General features: G+C 36.3%; 1 protein-coding gene across 2 annotated transcripts in view; it reads left to right on the plus strand.

The window, feature by feature from the left end:
• The window catches only part of LOC150099991 (calcitonin gene-related peptide type 1 receptor-like), a 321,303-nt gene that overhangs the window by 251,697 nt on the left and 47,626 nt on the right, over positions 1 to 21,980 (plus strand). For both annotated transcript variants that reach the window (XM_090402325.1, XM_090402324.1), the window contains exons 8-10: positions 6,081 to 6,194; positions 17,945 to 18,051; positions 18,314 to 18,405. In XM_090402325.1, coding sequence (XP_090258451.1) covers positions 6,081 to 6,194; positions 17,945 to 18,051; positions 18,314 to 18,405 — 313 coding nt within the window. The remainder of the gene's footprint in view (positions 1 to 6,080; positions 6,195 to 17,944; positions 18,052 to 18,313; positions 18,406 to 21,980) is intronic.

Raw genomic sequence — 21,980 nt, forward strand, 5'->3', positions numbered from 1 at the left:
TCTCTTCCATGATTCAGGTGGGTTCCAGCTATCCATCCTTTCTGACATCTTGTATATGAATGAAGAAGGGTCCAAACTTTTAAATGAAGAGAAGTGTGTGTTAATACATGTAACTTACGGAAAAATATAATTAATTATAATATGTCAAATTTATCCCGAACACCCTGTATATATATTTCTGTTTCGTTTATCCCTCAAGCTGTCCTATTTCTATTTAAGATAGCAGAACTGATTTGCGCAACAACCAGAAACAACATTCCCCGAAATGCAAATACATAGCGACATATACCATAGGACAAGTATGGGCTATTCTTAATACTGATGCGGTAAATACGTAAATTTAACATGCAGTATCTCGTCAGCCAAATCATTATGACCATCTGGCCTGTTTCCGGCAGAGACGGTACGGTTGGCCAGCCACAAGCAGGTGATAACGATGACCTGGTATGGAGATTGTTCTCGTGGACATTAATGGAGTCCTCTCATCTTCAACTAATACACCTCGCCCACTAATTCTTACCTTGGGAATTGTTTCAGATCGGATAAAAGGTGGCAATGTAGTCCGATGGATATAGACTCTTCCAACAAGACAACGTCTCGTGTTGGCAAGCTCGCATTGTGCAACCATCGTTCGAAGAGCATATCCAAATATTGAGCGTGCTCCCTTAGAGCCTAATTCTTCTGATTTGACTTCTGTCGAACATTTGTGGACCAGGTGGAAAGCAGCATCCTCCGGTTGATGTTAGTGGAAGAATTCCGGGGCGTTATTGTCCAGTGGTCCAGAATACCTCAGTACACTTTCTGTGATTGATGTAGAGGAGTGAATGCCAAGACTTAAAAACACACTGTTAGGTCACAATGTTTTGGGCTGATGAGTACATTACTGAAAACTGTACGTATGTACACTGCTTGGAAAGAAGTCAACGGACACCATAGTGTGGAAAACAAATAGCCATGGCGCCCAGATTAATAAGATGTAGGACTTACTTTCGCTGCGATGACTGCAGCATTCCTACGGGGCATACTTCCCACAAGCGTACGCTAGCGATTAGTGGGAAGTTTGGACCATTCTTCTGTAGGAATGTAGCGAGGTCCTGGACTGTTGTGATGTGGGCGTCTCCTGATCTCACCCGATGCTTCAGTTCATCCCACAGATGTTCAGTAGGATTGAGATCAGGGCTCTGTGGAGGCCAGTCAAGTGTGGTGACGTTGATGTCCACAAGCAGTGACAACAGCAACTCTATGACACGATGCATTGTCTTGCTAAAGGAGATGGTCATTTCCATAGAAATGCGACAAAGTAGGAAGCATTGCAATGTCCAGAATGTTCAGATACCTGTGCGAGTTCAGTGTTCGTGGCACCACAAACAGAGTTCAGAGGCCAAACCAGGAAAGATTGGACCATCATGCAGCCACCTCCAAATTTCATAGTTGGGGCTATGCAGTCTAGTAAGAGATGTTCACGGTCATCCGCCACACCCGCACTCGTCCATCTGCTCAATAGGATGTAGTGTGATTCGTAGCTTCATGACACAGCATTTCAAGTTTCCACGTCTCGCTGTACACGCTCTTTGCACCGCTAAAGATGACGCTACATGTTGGGTTGGGTAATGTAGGGTTGCATATTGCAGTCCTGCCATTGAAACCCATGTTGTAAGTTTCGGTTCTGAATGTTTTTGTGCAGATTGGTGTTCCAGTCGTTGGCCGGAACTCCGCATTCAACGTGTCGGCCAACGAATGGAGATTTTTACGTATTGTCTTTCGTGGTACCCTACGGTCACATTCGGTGAGTGTGATGGGCGATTCATTGCGGGTAGTACTTGCTGCGCTTCTATCTGAATGTGGTATCGCTGATTATTGTCCTGGGATGGCTCAATTTGTCAACAATTTTCCGAACAGATAGGCCTGAAACGTACCATCCTATCACATCGCCTCTTTTAAATTCCGTCAGTTTCGTTCTCTCAGCCAGTTCACCTGTTTCACTGACTCGGAAGTATCATATTCCTCCTCCAATTTATACCAGCTACATGGTACATTTCGCCTTGCCCATGGGGGGGGGCGGTATCTGTTGACTTCTTTCCAAGCAGTCTGCATTTGAGGCGAGAAGAATAGATCAAGTACTGCTCACAGGAAGTTCTGTTTGTCCGTATAAGCCTTCTCAGACGACTGCAATCTCGTTCTTAAGACCCAGTTAGGCCTCTTAGACAAGCAACGTGGGTTATTTTCCCACTGATTAAACACCCTGGATATTTTACCTTTTAAGAAACCAATCAGCTCTGCTGTTTACAAAATCGTAGTTCCAGCCAGACGGGATCCGCAATAAATTCGTTATCGAACTCCGAAAGATCCTTTTTTTTTTTTTTTTCTAATTGTGATTAACACTATTGACGATTACGGACCAGCAGCATTCGTAAATAGTTACATGGAACACGTGACTACACAGGTGACTAAATAGTTTGCATATACGCTGCGTAAGTGACGTTTACATACATCTGTAGGAAAGTTTCTAATTGAATTGCCAGCATGGTGTACATCGAGGAGGAAAGTTGCCGATAAAATTCCTACATGGAATGTAGTCTCTATTACCGTGCAAAAAGCACAGTTTTCAAATGTCAGGAAAAATCTTACAATCTCGTTCTTATTACAACACACACACGTGACCCTAATAGTTGTTGAAACGAACAAAAGAATGCTCTCGGTCTGTACATGCGCACATGAGAATTTTTTTTTATAAAAAAAGCTACACGTCTGGAGTGTTGGATAAACAAAGAAGTGATTCGTTTTCTGCATAGAAGTGTAAACCAAACTAATTTCACCCTGAGTTTGTTAGCGTGGCTTGCGAACACCAGATAAATCAGATATCAGTAATGGACGAATGCAGTCTTTGAGACAACATATCCATTTAGTATGCACCACACTACACATATACGTTTCCTTGCTCATCACGTGCTCACCACTACACGCTCTAACAGCTCAGTGTGAATTTAGGTCAGTGGTTCAGCTATTTTGCATTCAGGAAACGAACCAAACCTCTCACCGTGTTTGTAAAGCCCTACACTACCGTACAGCTTTACTATGTTTGTAAAGCTCTACAGTAGTGTAGCCATCTTATTTTGATATTCACGTGGGAATGTATAGACCCAAGCATTTTCTACTTGTTGCACCAGCAACTATCCCGTCTAATAAAACTGCACAGTTAACGGTTTTTCTAATAATATTTACTACTCGGACCACTTGTTTCAGAGTTTGTCTGTCAACGTGGTTTTCCGATATGCTAATACGTAAAGAAGCGAAAAGATGGACGTGTAGGAACTAGTTCCCTTGTCGTAGTTCCACGAAAAAGTAACAATTAACTCAGTACTGTATATCGATGTTCTAGACCAGCGTTTCCCAAACTTTTCCTACGAAACTTTCCCAAACTCTTCACAAATCCTGAAATTTTCACAGAACACCTTGGTTATTTTGTAATTTATTAATTAATAATTAATTAAACGTAAATTAAACATAAACATCATTAAATTAATTTGTGCTGATTTTCATTGACATATCCCATTCTGATCACCAAACATTTATAATATTATTATACGTACTTACGAGTGAATGCAGACTTTTTCTCCTGTGTGCTGGTAGTTTTCCCCGTCTTTTGTACATCCTGGAGGCTGGTGGTAGATGACTCACTATCTTTTGCGGCACAAACATCTTCAATGAGAGATTTCTTAATACTAAAATTAAACAAAGTCCCTTGTCTCTTATTCATATTAAAATTTAAATCTGCAGGCCTATTACTTTTAAAAAATTACGGCACTACGGTTTCGAAACTTTCACCCTGCAATACGAACTTGCGAAGAAAGTATTCAGTATTACCAGATTTGAGAGCCGGATACAGACTACCTTGATCTTTAATTTTAGTGGAAAAATTTTCTTTCTACTTCCTTGCTGATTGGTCACTAACATTTGCAACGGATGTTATTTCTTTCAGTTTTGAGAACAGAGGATACGCCGCCCATTGTTGTAATCGGCTTACAGGAAATTTTTGTGATCAGTCATAAACAGCGATATTCCCTCTCCCAAATGTTGAAAGGTTTCGATGTGTGAGAATTAACGTTAATTCATGAATACTTCCACTTTTAAAAATACACGGCTTGGTCACTAACATTTGCTACACAGACGTTATTAGGCGTTCTGGGTCTGAGCTTTTCGACATATTCACGAATATTATTCTCCTCAGAATATTTCCACTATAAAATATTTATTCATGAAAAATGTATGGTAAACTAGAATGACAAATCCCAAGAGAGCTTCTCGGGGAACACTGGTGTTCCGCGGAACACAGTTTTTTTTTTTTGGGGGGGGGGAAACCCTGTTCTAGACAATTACGTTGGTGACTATACTGTAGTATTTGGAAACCGTCAGATTGAATCAACACAAAGATGCAACATGTAATACTATAAAGGCTGTGGTGAATTGGTTTGAGAAAATTGGAGTGCAGAGTCCTGATGTAAACCTTACAAAACATCTTTGGAGAGAGAGAGAGAGAGCAACACATTCAACTTCATTACAAGAGCTGACTGTGATTTTGGAGGAGAAATGGGCCAAACTGCATGCATCCTTTAGTCAACCATTACTTTTCAGTCTTCCTAACAGTCGCATACGTAACTGTGGGCAAAAGTGGACCAACTGCGGTTTTGAGGTGTCTGAAAATAAAGCATCTGTGTAACTCTGACGTTCAAATATTTTTTGCAAGACAGTGTATACAATACATGAAGATAAGAAAAGTAATGAAGGTAAGGAACTTTATTATCATTAGATGCCAAAGACATCTCCATATGTCTACAGGACTCAATAAACATGTTACATTTCTTTACCCAAATAAAAATAAATAAATAAAATATATTAAATAATAAATTATATTTTTCCTCTAAGTAACATGATATGTAGTGAATTTCTTATCTTTGTAATTTAAACTTATTATTTTCTGTGTAATATAGTCTTGCCTACGGGTTGGCCGAGTGGTTAAGGTACTCGTTCTACCACCAACAGGTGGAGGGGTTGATTTCCGTCCTAAGTTTGGATGTTTACGGTCATCTTTCGCTGGTAGGTGAATTCCATTTCCGGTATGAGACCTCTTCGCTTATTTGAGGCCTCAAGTGAATTGAAAAGATTCTGTTTGGTCTCTAGAGCAGGATTTCTGGACCATGTAAAAAAAAAGAAAAAAGAATTGATAAAATAGGTTTACAACTTTCGTGGATAGGGGACATAAAAAGGAATAGGCACTGTTCTTACTTTTAATAAACTGAGAGTAATTTGTTGTATTCTGTGAATTTCTAAGTATCATGTTATTAAAATAATATTCTAGTTGAAACACTTTTTCAGGAAAAAAAAAAAAGAATAAAAGTCAGTATTGAGGGTCAAAAACGTCGCTGTTTGAATAAAAATAAGAATCCATTTTATGTAACATAAATACACTACCCAATAAAACTTTAGTTGTTTCAAATTAGGCAAAAACAACTGCAGATTTTGTTTTTGTTTTTGTAAGAGCGTTATGTTTTCTGTCCAAATAGTATGTATTAACAAAAACGATAAAATTCAGGTAATTTTTTTTCTTTTCTCAATTTTTTAATTTATTTTTATTTATAGTTTTTATATAAAAACATTAAAATATTTAGTTAATATAAAAATAACTTTTTTTAATGTTGAACTGAAATTAGCTAGAATTGAATTACTTAATATTTTTAATCTCTCTTAATATTTGATGTCTTATATTTCATTGATTGGCTGTTATCCTAACACGCATGCGCGAAGTTGCAATTATTAATAACTACTGATCTGAGCAAGACATTTAAGATATGCATTTTTTCGATTCTATTATATTTAAATCTTCACAATATATATTATTATTAAATGCACTGTTACAATTAAACAAATGAACATGTTGTATTTGCAAGTAATTTCATTTTCCGTATGTGTAAATCGATGATCATTCTATTGAAAGTTTCTCCGATGCCCCTCGTCTAAAGAAGGTTTGCTTTGTTTATTACGTGTGAATAAAAAAATCTTTGCTTACCTGTTTTCCCTTGCAGGAAATCTCTACTGTCCTCGAACATTTGATGGCTGGAGATGCTGGAATGATACCTTAGCTGGTGACATTGCATTCGTCACATGTCCTGGTTTCATCACAGGATTTCTTCCAGAGAGTAAGTACAGGCCTCTCTATTAAGATAATATTTTTTTTCAATATACAACTGATCCCTAACTGCTCTCATTCAGATGTGTGTGATTTTGCTGTATTTGATTGGCTGTTACCTATCACGCATGCGCAAAGCTAAGGCAGCAACAAGTAAAAACTCGTAATCTAAGCATGACATTTAAAATGCACCTTTTCGATTATATTATACTTATATCTTTACAATGTTTTATATTATTTCGCATTTTTCTTTTTTTATATATTTTTCAATATTCCCATTTTTATTAAATATTTTGATTTCAGTCTTTACCTTCAATAGTATTATCTTGTTTGCTTATATCCAAAATTGCATAAGAAACCCTAAATCTGAACTCACCTGAGTTCAAATCTCTAAAGCCTTTAGTTTGAATATCGATGCACCATTCGAAATAGATTATTAAGATTACAAATATTTTTATTATATTTTAAATTAAATATAAACTTTTATCAAATTTAAAAAAAAATAGCTCCAATTTCTGATAAATTTAAATTTTGTTTATCTGTCATTCGTACACCTTTAATAATAAATAATATTTTTTTATAAATATTAGAAATGAAATCAAAGACCTACGTACGGGGTTGAGGTGGAGGTGAGAACCACCATACCCTTGGAGGGTAATGGATGGCAATGCTGTAGCCAATGAAGTTGTAACTGAGGCTCGGCTATTGCTGTTACCCTCCTGCCATGATCAGAGCTTTAATAGCTCAATAACACCTTATTCCTACACTGTCCTCTACAGATAACGGGGAAGATGAAAAGCATTCTTGCTTCGCCCCTTCAAGCCAGTCCTTATAAGGAAAGACCTACGTGAATCAATCGACCGTGAGATGCGGTGATTGATTCATTCAATCCAATACCCTTGGAGGGTAATGGATAGCAATGCTATAGCCAATGAAGTTCTAACTGAGGCTCGGCTATTGCTGTTACCCTCCTGCCATGATCAGAGCTTTAATCAATAGCTCAATAACACCTTATCCCTACACTGTCCTCTACAGATAACGGGGAATATGAAAAGCATTCTTGCTTCGCCCCTTTAATCCAGTCCTTATAAGGACTATAAAGACCTACATGACAAGCATTGCAGAGAAATTCTTCACAATCACTGATAATCACCCAAATCAGTTAGTTCGACAGGCAGCGGACTACAAGCCCACAGATCGTTTCAAACATAAAAAACCGAAATCCTCCATCGCAAGAGAAAGCTGATACAGCCTCAATGCTCACAATGAGCGGGTAAATTACCCACAATAATCTCATCACCCACAATCTAAAATCCAGATGAAGGGATAAAGAGTCAAGGACTCAGTCCATCAACCAATTAAGTTCAAGTTCAAACGAATTGATTCAATCGACCGTGAGATGCGGTGATTGATTCACTCAATCCAATACCCTTGGAGGGTAATGGAATGGCAATGCTGTAGCCAGTGAAGTTCTAACTGAGGCTCAGCTATTGCTGTTACGCTCCTGCCATGATCAGAGTTTTAATAGCTCAATAACACCTTATCCCTACACCGTCCTATACAGATAACGGGGAAGATGAAAAGCATTCTTGCTTCGCCCCTTTATTAAAGCCAGTCCTTATAAGGATAAGGAAATACATGTTTGGGGAATACATGGGTTTAAAGTCCTTTTTAGGACTCCAGAGTAACAAATGGCAATGCTGTAGCCAATGAAGGTTTAACTGGGGCTAGGCTATTGCCGTTACCCAGCCATGACTAGAGCTTTTAGCTCAATAATACCCCATCCACACAGATCCTCTTCAATCAGATGACGGGTTATTGCCGTTACCCAGTCATGACTAGAGCTTTTTAGTTGTTTTAAGGATACTTGCAACTGCGATCTCTCTTACTTTGGACAGACTGGACGTTCTCTTGAAAAAAGAATCCAAGAACATCAATCATCCATTCTTCACAATAAACCTGAAAAGTCTGGTTTGGCTCAACACGGGATTGAAACTGACCACAGTATCCTTTGGTCCAAAACTCGCCTCTTACATAGATCCCGTTATAGGTTCGAACGTTTGTTCAAGGAAAGCGTGGAGGCCTTGCTCCATCATCCCAACCTGAATCGTAATGACTGCATATCTATATCAAAAATCTGGGAAAGCCTAATCAAGATTACTCATTAATTTTTTTTTATTTATTTTTTTTTTTTATAGCAAATTTAATCATGTTTCTACTTCAAAATATTTCGTTTCATACTTAGTGATATAACATCACGCGGCATGTTCTAATTTCAACGATCTATTGTTAGCATTCTAGCTTGTATATTTTTTTTAAACTGTTCTTGTAATACCACCGACGATGGTCTGCTATTTCCAGACCGAAATATTTGGTTAAATAAATATCTTTCTTGTGATTACGTGATTATATCATTAGAGCTTTTTAGCTCAACAACACTCCATCCACACAGATTTTCTTCATTCAGATGACGGGATAAAGAGTCAAGGACTCAGTCCATCGCCCAGTTCTTTTAAGAACTTTAAGAAATACATGTTTGGGTGAATTGGAAAACAATCGACCGCGAGATGCGGTGATTGATTCATTAATGCCCTTGAAGGGAATGAATGGCAATGCAATGCTGTACCAATGAAGTTTAACTGAGGTTCGGCTGTTGCTGTACCCCCTTGGGTGATGAGTTTTGAGTTCGCTCTCTTAAGGTTTTTGCCTTAAGGGAGCACTTTGAGTCTCCGGGGAAAGTGTTCTTCGGCACGGTCCGGTGAGGGGCTTTGTCGGTGAATTATTTTCTTCGGAATTTGAGTGGTTCTGCTCGGTGGTGGGTTTCACTGAGTGGAACCAACGCGGAGATTTGGACGGTCTTTCGCCCATTATGGAGTGGCCTAGAGATCGTCCGTATTTTTGAGATATCACCTTTACTTAAACAGTCGGTGATTGATTCATTATACCCTTGGAGGGTAATGGATGGCAATGCTGAACCAATGAAGTTTAACTGAGGTTCGGCTGTTGCTGTTACCCCCTTGGGTGATGAGTTTCGAGAGTTTGTTCTCTTGAGGTTTTTGCCTTAAGGGAGCAATTTGAGTCTCCGGGGAAACTGTTTTCCGGCACGGCCCGCTGAGGGGCTTTGTCGGTGAATGATTTTCTTTGGAATTTGAGTGGTTCTGCTCGGTGATTGGGGAGCCGTCATTGAGTGGAACCAACGCTGAAATATGGACGGTCTTTTGCCCACTATGGAGTGGCCTAGAGATCATCCGATTTTTTGAGATTTCACCTTTACTTACATAGTCGGTGATTGATTCATTCAATCCAATACCCTTGGAGGATAATGGATGGCAATGCTGTAGCCAATGAAGTTCTAACTGAGGCTCGGCTATTGCTGTTACCCTCTTGCCGTGATCAGAGCTTTAATAGCTCAATAACACCTTATCCCTACACTATCCTCTACAGATAACGGGGAAAATAAAAAGCATTCTTGATTCGGCCCTTTAAGCCAGTCCTTATAAGGACTGTAAGAAATACATGTTTAATGAGAAATAGATTATTAAGATTACAAATATTTTTATTATATTTTAAATGAAATATAAGCTTTTAACATTTAAAAAAAATATCAAATATAAACTTTTATCACATTTAAAAAAAAATAGCTTCACATTCTTATAAATTTAAATTTTGTTTATCTGTCATTCGTAGTTTAATGAGTTAATAATATTATTTATCAGCTGCTGTCCTCTGACAAGTTGTTAGCTTACCTTAGTGTAAGAGAATTAAAATGTTGATTACTTATATAATTTTATGCTACTACTTCAGATGTATGATAAAGCAGCACGGTAGTGTTCGAATATTTATAAAATACATTATCAATCATAAAATTTTATATATTTAGTTTCCCATGTGTTAATTAATAGAAAAATTATTTTAATGAGTACATTTTTTTCGAATTGTGCTTGTAAAGAATCGTTTGTCTGTGACTGTACGCTCTGTCCGAAAGAACATCGATCAGTGGCATAGCTGCAATTTGTTTAATTGCGTCAGTCATCAGCTTGGGGATTTGAACGTAAATGATGAATTAGCTATTTGGCGAAGAACTACTTAACAAGGTAGAATACAGCCCTTGCCATTCGCCTGTGACTTCTAGTTACAATGTTTTGATTACTAAACTATCTTAAGACGGAAGTATAATAATGACCTTTGGAATTCCCAATGGTTAGCGGAAATTGCCAGTGGCGCATGAAGCAAGGCTTGATAATTAAGTGAGAAGAAACCTGATTAACAAACGCAATGAGCATCTCTACACCGATGCATGCTAATATCTCTTTTGTTGACATGATTGTGCAACTGTTATTCGCCTGTTCCCTCACGAGCCTTATAGTCCTTATAAGGACTGGCTTAAAGGGGCGAAGCAAGAATGCTTTTCATCTTCCCCGTTATCTGTAGAGGACAGTGTAGGGATAAGGTGTTATTGAGCAATTAAAGCTCTGATCATGGCAGGAGGGTAACAGCAATAGCCGAGCCTCAGTTAAAACTTCATTGGCTACAGCATTGCCATCCATTACCCTCCAAGGGTATTGGATTGATCAATATTGATCAATCCAATTGATCAATATTGATTAATTGATTGATCAATGAATCAATCACTGCATCTAAAATCCCGTTCCCTCACGAAGAATAACGTACGTTCTTTTATAGTTATGTTTGATCATGCGTTGCGTAGTAGCAACAATGTTATATTACGTCAGGTGACGTAATAGCAAACTACCCAATCAGAGTCACTGCCAGTAGATACAAATACTGATCCTAGAAATATATGTAAATTATGAGTATGTGTGGTTGATTACGACTACAGCAAACTAAACCGACAAGGGAAAAGCAAATACCATAAATTATAGCTACGATACATTAATTCTTAACTAAGGTTGGCATTTGGATAGGATTCCTATGCAATTCCAATTGAATACATGAGTGAAAGTTTTATATTTTTCACTTAATAATTGTGTTTATTATACTCATGATAGTTGTTTGCTTCACTAAGTAATTACTGGCTCTCGGATCTCTGTTTGTGGTGCCACGAACGTTGAATTCCAAGAGGTATCTGAATATTCTTGGCAATGCAATGCTTCCTACTTTGTGGTGTTTCTACGGAACTAACCATTTTGTCTTTCAGCAAGACAATGCAGCGTGTCATAAGGCTGCTGTTATAACTGTGTAGTTTGTGGACATGAACGTCACTAGACTTGACTGACCTCCACAGAACCTTGATCCCAACCCGATTGAACATCTGTGGAACGAACTGAAACGTCGAGTGAGGTGAAGAAACGTCCGCCCCACGACATTCAAGGACCTCATTACATGTCTACAAAAAGAATGAATTGGTCTTCTTTCATTTGTTCATTTGTCTCAAGTATAAATGTTCACCACCTTACTCTGGTATGATTATGGGTTTAAAGGATGTGCAGAAGTATGGACTCTCTCCTAATCTTTGTGATTAAGAGAGACGCGAATTAGTATAAGAATCGAAAGATCGTCAACTAGCCAAATAGTTCTCTTCGGAAGTTTTTGCTATCAGTCCAAGTTTGAGAAAAAAAAATCTAAATAAAGGCAGATTTGGATTTTCAGAACAAAAAATGCAACATCAGGAGTAAAAGATGAAGTTGCAGTTTTTTTTTTTTTTTTGAGTGTCTAGAAGATGGTGAAGATACAATTTTGTATGATGTATGTACAAACAATCACATCTGCATCAACAAAAGTTGATCTTGCGTGGATGATCATTATTTTATGAAAGAAAAGGGAATGGTGAAGTAGGATTATTATTATTATTATTTATTTTTGTAAGAAAGAAAGAAAGAAAGAGATCCAATCAAATTTCTTGGTTGGATTTCAGTGCTTTTGCGTTGAACATGATCAGAGCTGGAGATAAAAAAAAAAGCTCTGCTGTTCAACTTCAGTGAATGAAAGTATGAGTACATGGATTCAATGATTAGCTAGCGGTGAAGAAGGTAGGTATGCTTTCATTGCATACAATTAACTACGAAAAACAGTTTTTTTTTTTTTAATTCATGAGCGGGCACATATGATTTTCGATAAATATGAAGTAGTAAGGACTAAATTTCATGCGTGCGGCTTAAAAGATGAAGGAGCCCAATGTGACACTTCGCTATAGGAGATCCATAATAACAATGACTATTACCATTTAACAATACATAATACAGTAATAATACAGGGAGTACTGAACTTTAAGAACACTCGCGATGACATAATGAAACTAATTTTACAATAATTACGACCACTGGAAGTTATTTCAATACTAAAACTTTAGAACATCGCTATAAATGAAGCTCGAGGATTCTTTCATAAGAGGAAATTATAGAGTTAAGTCAGGCTTAACTCCCTAAGAGCACGAAGCCCATTTTTGCTACCTAAGTCTGTCTGAAGTTACTTCCGATATTAATTATTATTTTTTAAAAAAAAAATGTTCTCATTACCAAATCAATATTTGTAACTTATTAGAATCAACAAGTCATCTACCAAATAATCAAACAGAGCAGTAGATTAAAGTGAATCTTTCGGAGTTTAAAGCAAACTAAATCACTTTATCATAATCGATCGTAGAGGCCTCTCTCTCTCTCTGTTTCCATTATGATCCTTTCTCGGCTCTAGATAATTAATATTAGCATTCATTTGAATACAAGGAGATAAAATTCAATATTAATATAATCGGCATCATTAACAGACATAATTCTCAGGAGAAAATTATCAAACTCAAGGTATACCAGTGTGACTAACCTATTTCCTTCCCCCCCAAATATCTTAAGAGTTTTTTCCCCTTGTATTTGTTTAAACTTTAAACTAAACTACAGTACTTTGGGAACTATTCCAATGTGTGACTGAACTTTTCCTAAACAAATACTTCCTCAAGTTTTACTTACTGCTACTTCTGGTATGCATTTCCCGGGAAAAATTATTTTAATTTAGTTCTTCATTCATTTCTTTAACAACTTTATAACACGAAACTTATTTATAAACGTCATCCTTTGGTTGGAAAGACCGGAGTTCGAATCCATAAAGGACGCGAAGAATTTTTAAGGACTTTTCAACTGAAGGTGAGTAGCCACTTATCAACCTTTTCTCTCGTATGTTTTTCACCGAAGAAATCCAAATCTCTCGTACACGATAGCCACCAGTTGCTACTTCCAATAACAGAAAAATAAGTGATAAAAAAGAGAATAAATATTTATATATTAGTGGATAAACAACTAAATTTTTCCAATATTAGTTTACTTCCTTATTAAATGCACGTTTAGCAATTTAGTAGAGTAATTAAGCCAGTAATTTATTTTTATTACATTATTTTATTCGTAAATTTGAACGGTTTTCATTATTCATTGTTTATTCATTGACCAGAGAGGCTTAATTCTGCTTTTTTTTTCCGTAAGAAGCGATCTTTGTTTTCTGTATCACCATTATCTCCTTGATACATAACTTAGAACGATCTTTGTTACATTTATTTCATTGCCATCGAAAGTGATAGGCTCGTATCGAGTATTTAGTAGAGTAATTAAGCCAGTAATTTATTTTTATTACATTATTTTATTCGTAAATTTGAACGGTTTTCATTATTCATTGTTTATTCATTGACCAGAGAGGCTTAATTCTGCTTTTTTTTTCCGTAAGAAGCGATCTTTGTTTTCTGTATCACCATTATCTCCTTGATACATAACTTAGAACGATCTTTGTTACATTTATTTCATTGCCATCGAAAGTGATAGGCTCGTATCGATGCGATCACTTGCTTTTATTGTCACTGCATTGAGAATGTAAAATAAAACAATCACAGATAACTTACTAGACAATTGTTGTGCAGCGCCATCTATTTACTTTCTTAGCACTTGCAACGTATGTGACCATAATTGAGTAGAGAAAGTAAACACAGTTCGATCAGTACTTTTCAATTAAGTGAAGCGTCACCTTGAATGTTTAATCTCTGGTGGACTAATCAGTAGTTCAGTGGGAGAAGTAGTACTTTGTAATAAAAATTATAAATTTATTAATAAAAATAAAACATAAGTAATATTTTAAAAATCTAAAATAAAAATTAATAAAATATCTTACACAGATTAAAACTAATACGTAATTAAATTGTACACCTTATATAAAATAGTATATAGAAAATATATTAAAAATTAAAATATTTTAAAACTTAAAATATATTTTATATATATTTTATGTATTATAATTCTTTTTAATGAAGAGATTTTAATGGTTGCATTGAAAAATAATTGGATTTTATAAACATTTACACTTAATTCCAAAAAGAGAGAGAAATCTTACTCTCTTGGTAATATCGATAATTACTACAACTTAGTTGTTTATCTTGGAGGAAAATTGAAACTAAATTTTATGAAAACGAATTCATATTTATTAAATTTGTACTAACGCTTTTTCTCACAATTTCCATACTCTTCAGCCACAAACTAGCGTGCCAGAAGTGGTCAGTGGGCCCCAATTTGAGAAGCCCTGACTTAGATGTTGAAAACAACGGATTTTTTTCTGTGCATGTACGTAGATATTCACGTACTATGATCCTTAGTGATCCCGTACAGATGGTTCACATTTTCAAGTATGTAAAATCATTCACCCGCTCATTTTTTTGACAAGACTATCATTGTACGTTTAATATAAATCATTTCGACTAAGTTGGTAATAAACGCATTTCAAATCATTTTTATTTAAATTACATAACAAAAAGATGAAAATAATATATAAAGTATAATTTCAACACAAATAATAAAACATATTTTTAAAATTATTTTAAAATGAACAAAAAATAAAAAATTAAATGCACCAAATTAAATAAACCATTTCATATTTAGAATAATGCATCTATAAATAAAATCATGAATTTAAATTTAAATTTAAAATTTTAAATTAAAACCTAAATAAATTTAAATTTAGGAGGGATATAGACTCAGCCATGACTAGAGCTTTTTAGCTCAATAAAATTCCATCCACACAGATTTTCTTCATTCAGATGACGGGATAAAGAGTCAAGGACTCAGTCCATCGCCCAGTTCTTTTAAGAACTTAAGAACTAAATTTAAATTTAAATTTACTCCGTGTAGTGGCCGGGATAAGAATAGTCCCAATGTAGCTCATGCATGTCGCACGAGGCGACTAAAATTGGCACTCAGGAAGAGTAGTGGATGGCAATGCTGTAGCCAATGAAGTTCTAACTAAGGCTCAGCTGTTGCTGTTACCCTCCTGCCATGATATACAGTAAATTTAAATTTAAATATTTAAATAGAAATTTTTTGAGGAAGAAGTCCTGGTATAGACGAACCTAAAACTGCACGTCTAGTGGAGAACATTATAAACATAACTGTAGACGAGGTGTTTATTATCTTGAAGCAGTACCTAAATATGTGATCAAAAATATCCGGACATCACTTCGTTGTAGTGGATATGGCTTTATACATTACAACCACGACTCATACTGGTAAAAATGGAAGCATCCGGTCTTACAATGTTCACTGAGAAACACTAAAGTAAAACGGGATGTACTGAAGAAATCAGTGGCACTGTCATCGGATGTTACCTTTCAACAACTCATTTCGGGAAATTTCTGCCCTTTTGCAACTTTTCGATCAACTGTAAGCGATGTTATTGTTAACTAAAGCTGCGCTAGCACCACGACTGTTCGTCGGGACTGAAGAACATGGGTTATCATGGCTGCGGCGCCGAACATAAGCCTAACACGAACAATGATAACGCCAAACGTCGGATGCAGTGATGCAAAACTCGCGAACTGTTGGACTCTGGAAAAGTGGAATTGCCAACTGTGAAATTTGGCGGAGGAGGCATGATGGTGCGGACTGGGTCTCCTAGTTCCAATGAAGGGAAATCCTAACCCTGCAGCCAATAAGCATATTTGAGACAAATCTATGCTTCCAACTTTGTGGCAATAGTTCGATGAAGGCCCTTTCCTGTATCAACACGACAATATCAGTCGAGTTCTTCGACACGAGATGCGTATCGAAGAAATCAACTGGTGTGCGCCGAGCTCGATCTCAACCCCATCAAATACCTGCAATGATTTGGTACGTCGATTGCGAACCATGCCGAAACTCCTGACATCAGTGACATTCTCAAAATGCTCTTTTGGAAGAATCGAAAATAATTACTGCAACAGTATACCAAAATATAGTCGAAAACTTTCCCAAAATATTGGAAGCTGTGATAACAGCAATTAGATTCATATTAGAATGACAGCTGGGATGAGCATGCATCTATATCTTTTTGATCAGATAGTATATCTTCTTACTTTACGTTTAAAGGCTTTGAAAAGTTATTACGATAATAATTTAGGGGTTCAATATACATAGGTACAGATACTGGTTTATGATATTTTATGATGGTGGTCCGAAAAGTTCTCCGCCTCGACCATAGATGGTAACACTATCGGCAAGATTTTTGTTCTAAGTTGGTACATCTGTCATAAGCATCCATGTGAAATTGCAAGTTATTCTATCAAGTAGTATGTTTTATATAGCTAAACTAAACTTTATCTGAAGCAAAAGTGTTGTCTGTATCCATTGAAATGGATAAAATTGAGTATTGTGCGGTTTTAAAATTTTTTGTAAAAGAAGGCTTAACGCCAAAATAAATTCATTCGAAGTTCAAGAAGGTTTATGGGCACTTTTCTCCTTCGTTGTCGACAATTAAGAAATGGGCTGCCGAGTTTAAACGTTGCCATACCAGCCTTGAAGATGATCCACGGGAAGGACTTCCAAAAAGAATAACAACATCAGAAATCATTGATCAAGTGCACGATATGTTATTGGATGACCGGAGAGTCAAAGTGCGTGAAATTGCTGAGACTATAGTCATTTCAAAAGAACGTGTAGGATATATTTTGCATGAAGAATTGCATATGAAAAGGCTTTGCGCAAGATGGGTACACAGCAGATCAAAAACGCACTCGCATGAAAATCTCTGAACAGTGCTTGGAGCGTTTTAACAAGAATAAAATTGATTTTGTGCGTCAATTAATTACTACGGATGAGACTTGGATTCACCATTACACACTAGAATCCAAACAGCAGTCAAAATAGTGGACAGAAGTTGGTTGTTCAGCGCCAAAGAAGGCAAAGTCAGTTTCATTAGCAGGAAAGGTCATGGCATCGGTGTTATTGCGATGCTAAAGGCATTTAGTTTATTAATTATTTTAAAAAGGGTAAAACAATAACCGGGGAATATTATTCCAATATTTTAACCAGGCTAGACGTAAAAATTCGTGAGAAAAAACCCAGTTTGCAGAAGAAAAAATCATCTTTCATCAGGACACTGCACCTGCCCACCAAAGTGTTTTAACAATGGGAAAATTAAGGGATCTGCACTATGAATTGCTGGAACATCCACCCTATTCCCCAGATTTGGCTCCCTCTGGCTTCAATCTCTTCCCAAAACTAAAACTCTTCCTTGCTGGTCAGCATTTTTCTTTGAATCAAGAGGTGATTGTAGCTGTAGATGGGTATTTTGCTGATCTTACTGAAAACCACTACTGTGACGGGATAATGGCGTTGGAGCATCGCTGGAATAAATGTATTAGTCTTAAGGGAGATTATGTGAAAAATAATTTTGAAATTGTAAATTCCTTTTTTTCATTGTTAAGCCGATAACTTTTCAGACCACCCTGCCATATCAGAAAGCATTAAGCTTTCTGTTTAACGCAGTTTCTTTTCTCTTATTTTTTATTTATATTTTTAATAGGATATGCTCATAAATTCTGTAACAAAGATGGGTCCTGGTTTCGTCATCCTGACACTAATAGGACGTGGTCGAACTATACTACTTGCGTCGATAAAGATGATTTAAACGTAAGAATTTATGTGCTGCCATCTATCTTCAGTTATCAAAATTGTTTAATAATTTCAGAAAAAAAATATATATTGAGAATTGCATTAAATGTTACAAACCCATTAGTGAACGAATTATTCTGTTTATATCAAAATAATTGAAAGTGGAATGTAATTTAAATGTTTATAATTAGTATTTATATTAAACTGATAAACTTATTCATCCATTACGATTTTATTGCACTTATCCATTTAATATTGTGATTATTTTTTTCAATTTCAGTTCCGCCAGCGTATTAATAATATCCAAATTGCTGGATATTCTACTTCTGTGATAGTTCTGACCATATCGTTGGTTATTTTTTGTTACTTCAAGTAAGTGTTATGTAGGAACAATGTTTTTCTCTTGACTTTTATATTTTTACATCAATTAACTATTTCTGGAATTTCAGGAATTTTTATATCAATGTATTAAAATTCTAATATGTTATTTGAATAGTATGTGAAGTGCTAATTTTGACGATTAATTTATAATTGTAAATTTTATAAATTTTTATTAGAAATAATGATGTAATTTATATTATACCTTAAAAATTTTAATTAATTTTGAAGAAAAAATGTTTAGTTAAAATATTTTCAAATCTTTTAAAACCAAGCCTTTAAATATTTACATCAAAATGTTATATAAAATAGCTGTTAAAAATTCTTTAATTTCAGATTAGAACTTTAATTTTTTTTCGCTTTTGAGGATTCGTATCATAATGATAACGAAATAAACTGTTCAAAGTGCCAATGTTCACTTTAATAATTAAGGTAAGGCAGCAATAATTAATACCAGCGACATGTAAGTTACTTCAAACCTTTTTATGGAATTGATAGAAGGAATCTTTCATTATATGAGCTGTGGAAAGAATTATGGATTATTCATTAAGATTAAGATCCTTGGAATTAAGTTAGAGAGTGTCGTTATTATGAGCGTAAGGACTAGAGTTTTTGCTTGGAGAGTAGAGAATGAATAGAAAGGATTACCAGAGTAAGCTGTGCTTTGTTGCTGAATAAGTTAGAACTGAAGTATAAGAGGTAGTTGTGCAAATGATATAAAAATAATAATAATAATAATAATAATTTATGGAATAAGTAATTTAAAAATAAAATCTCTCTGTATTTTTTCCGATAATTTAATAAATAATTATAAGATGTAATGTTTTCTAAACTTTCTCGAAACTGAGCATTTAAATTAAAAATTGGCATCATGGCCATAATATGATAAGTTGCAAGAGCAAGGAACCTTGTAAACCCTTGGAACAGAAGGAGAGAGGTGGTAAAGGATCCTTGGGAGAGCGATTGAGGGTGGACAGCTTCAGATAAGGTTGCACTTTTTTTTTCGAGTGCTGGCTATTTTTCGAAGGTACCCCGGATGTAAGGAACAACATGGAACAGCATGATAAAAGGAATACGAGGAGATAGAAGGAACAATTAATATCTTGACATTTTTGCATTATAACTATTGGACAGGAAAGTGTGGAGAATAAAGGAGATATATATCCCACACGTCCGAGCGGTTAGCCTCGTGGCTTTGCGCTTCGCAACCATATGCTTGGGGAAGGAGTGTCCTGGGTTTGATTCCAGTTGCCGACGTGAGGAGCTTAAGGATCTTCCTCAGCCATAGCCAAGTTAGCCGGTCTTGGGGGTGGACAGCAGGTTTTTTTCCGACAGTTTATCTGGGGGGGGGGGTTTCATACTGAAAGCAGGCAAACCGGACCCGTGAACACACACAGGTACAGTTATAATAAATACGGCAAGGAAGGCTAACTCATTATCTCCCTAGTAATCAGCTGCAACCCTCTCAAAGAGAGGAGTCTCAGGATCAGATCAGCTATCTCGTATGCTTGGAGAGAGAGAGAGAATCCTATCTACTCGGCGAAAGAGGCCTTTTTGTATTTTATTCAAGTGTTTACCAAATCAGAAACTCTGCTCTAGAGACCAAACATGGAACTTTTTTAAGCTAATTCAGGCTTCTTATAAGCAGGGAGGCGGTCTCATACCAAACGGAGAGTGGATACGCTAACTACTCTAGCAACGAAACCTGTAAATAAGGGCGAAAAGTAATTTTAGAACACATGTCAGGTCTAGCCTTTCACATAACAAATAAAGATCCTCAAATGTATTGCAGCAGACCGAAATGGTCTATATTGCCTAATAATTATATCCAAAAATTCAAAGAGGTTTCTGAAATGTTAATCATCCCATACAAAATGCATTAAAAAAAGGACATATTACCAGCCTAATCCTCTCTCCTCAAATGTAATATTCAATCCTTTTATTTCTTATGATAATTAGCATTACTTTGTACAATATTTTCCTCAAACATATCACATTAAATTAAGCTAGTTATTAATTCTTTGTACATGTCAACTGTCAACATTACTGGCATATTTAAATGAAATGCAGATGCTTTTCATATTCCCCGCTATCTGATGTGGAAAACTGTGAGTGGGAAAAGCCTGTGGCTCGCCCTAAGGATTAGTCATTGGAGTTTGGGTTTAAAATAGCTTTTGGACGTTTGTGCTTGGAGTAGTCTGTTGGGTCGTAATTTGCCGCTAGTTGAATTAGATTACTAGGATGCACAGATGCTTTTCAGAAAAACTTAGTTGCTATAGTCTGCATGAAGGTGTAAATGTAGGGGATATTTATGTCCCGATGAAGTTGCACAGTGCATACGAACCATGGTGCTTTGAGGATCATTCTGAGACATTTATTTTGCACAAGTTGTAATTTTAGGATATTGGTATCAGCAGTATGGCTCCAAGCTGCAGAAGCGTAGATGAGTATAGGACGAATCATCATTATATAAGTAGCTTGATTCTGGTGCTCAATTTGCTGTTCCTGTTGATTAGTGGATAGAACTGTGCAATTGACGTCTTTAGACATAGAGTTTTGATATTAGAGCTGAAGGTCAACTTTCTGTCCAGCAATACGCCAAGATATTTGATCTCGGTTTGCCATGGAATTTTTGTGTTGAACAAGAGGACGTCTCCAGTAGGAAGCATTGTTCTTCTGGCGAATAGCACGGCTACGCTCTTCTGGGGATTTACTTGAAGTCGCCATTTCGCGAAGTATTGTTCGATTAGCAGTAGATCTTCCTGCAGTTTTTTTATTGCTAGGTGCGGCTTTAAAGATCTGGTTAATATTGTTGTATCATTTGCATATAGGGCTTTGATAGATGACTTTGATTGATAGATATGGAGAAGAGAGTCGGCGCCAGTAGGGATCCTTGTGGGACTCCAGCTATGATGCGTTTTTTAGTTGAGAGTGTGCCATTTAACTTAACTTGCATGCTCTTATCATGGAGGTATGATCTGATTGATCAGATGAACCACTTCCAATGGTATTCCGGATGTTATCGTTTTGTATAGCAAGCCATAATGCCAAACTTTGTCCAATGGCTATGTCAAGTAAAACAGCCCCAGTGCATTGACACTAGTTAAATCCCGTGGTGACATATTCCACAATTCTGAAAATCTGTTGTGTGGTGCTGTGTAATTGACGGAACCCAAACTGCTCCTCAGGAAGAATGTTTAGCTTGCATACTGATTCTTGGAGTCTGGTGAGAATAACTTTCTCAGCAATTTTGCTCAGATTAGAGATAAGGCTGATAGGTCTGTAACTTTGAGGTAATCGCGGATCTTTTCCTGTTTTATGGATTGGGATTATGTCCGCCAGCTTCCAGTGGGAAGGGAAATATTTGTAGTGTAGGATGGAGTTTATTATGTTAGTCAGATGTACAATAGCTGTGCGAGGTAGTAGTTTTATCACCTTGATGGTGATTCCGTCAGTCCAGGAACCTTTTTATTCTGTCATATATTTCTGCAGGTGATGCGGGTGCAATTTGACTAGAGCATGTGACAGAAGATTTGAGCGGAGATCTAACATGTCGATGGATCTTATAT

This window comes from Typopeltis vanoorti, chromosome 13, assembly GCF_054136105.1.
Source record: "Typopeltis vanoorti isolate ZY-2024b chromosome 13, IOZ_Tvanoo_1.0, whole genome shotgun sequence".
Classification (NCBI taxonomy): domain Eukaryota; kingdom Metazoa; phylum Arthropoda; class Arachnida; order Uropygi; family Thelyphonidae; genus Typopeltis; species Typopeltis vanoorti.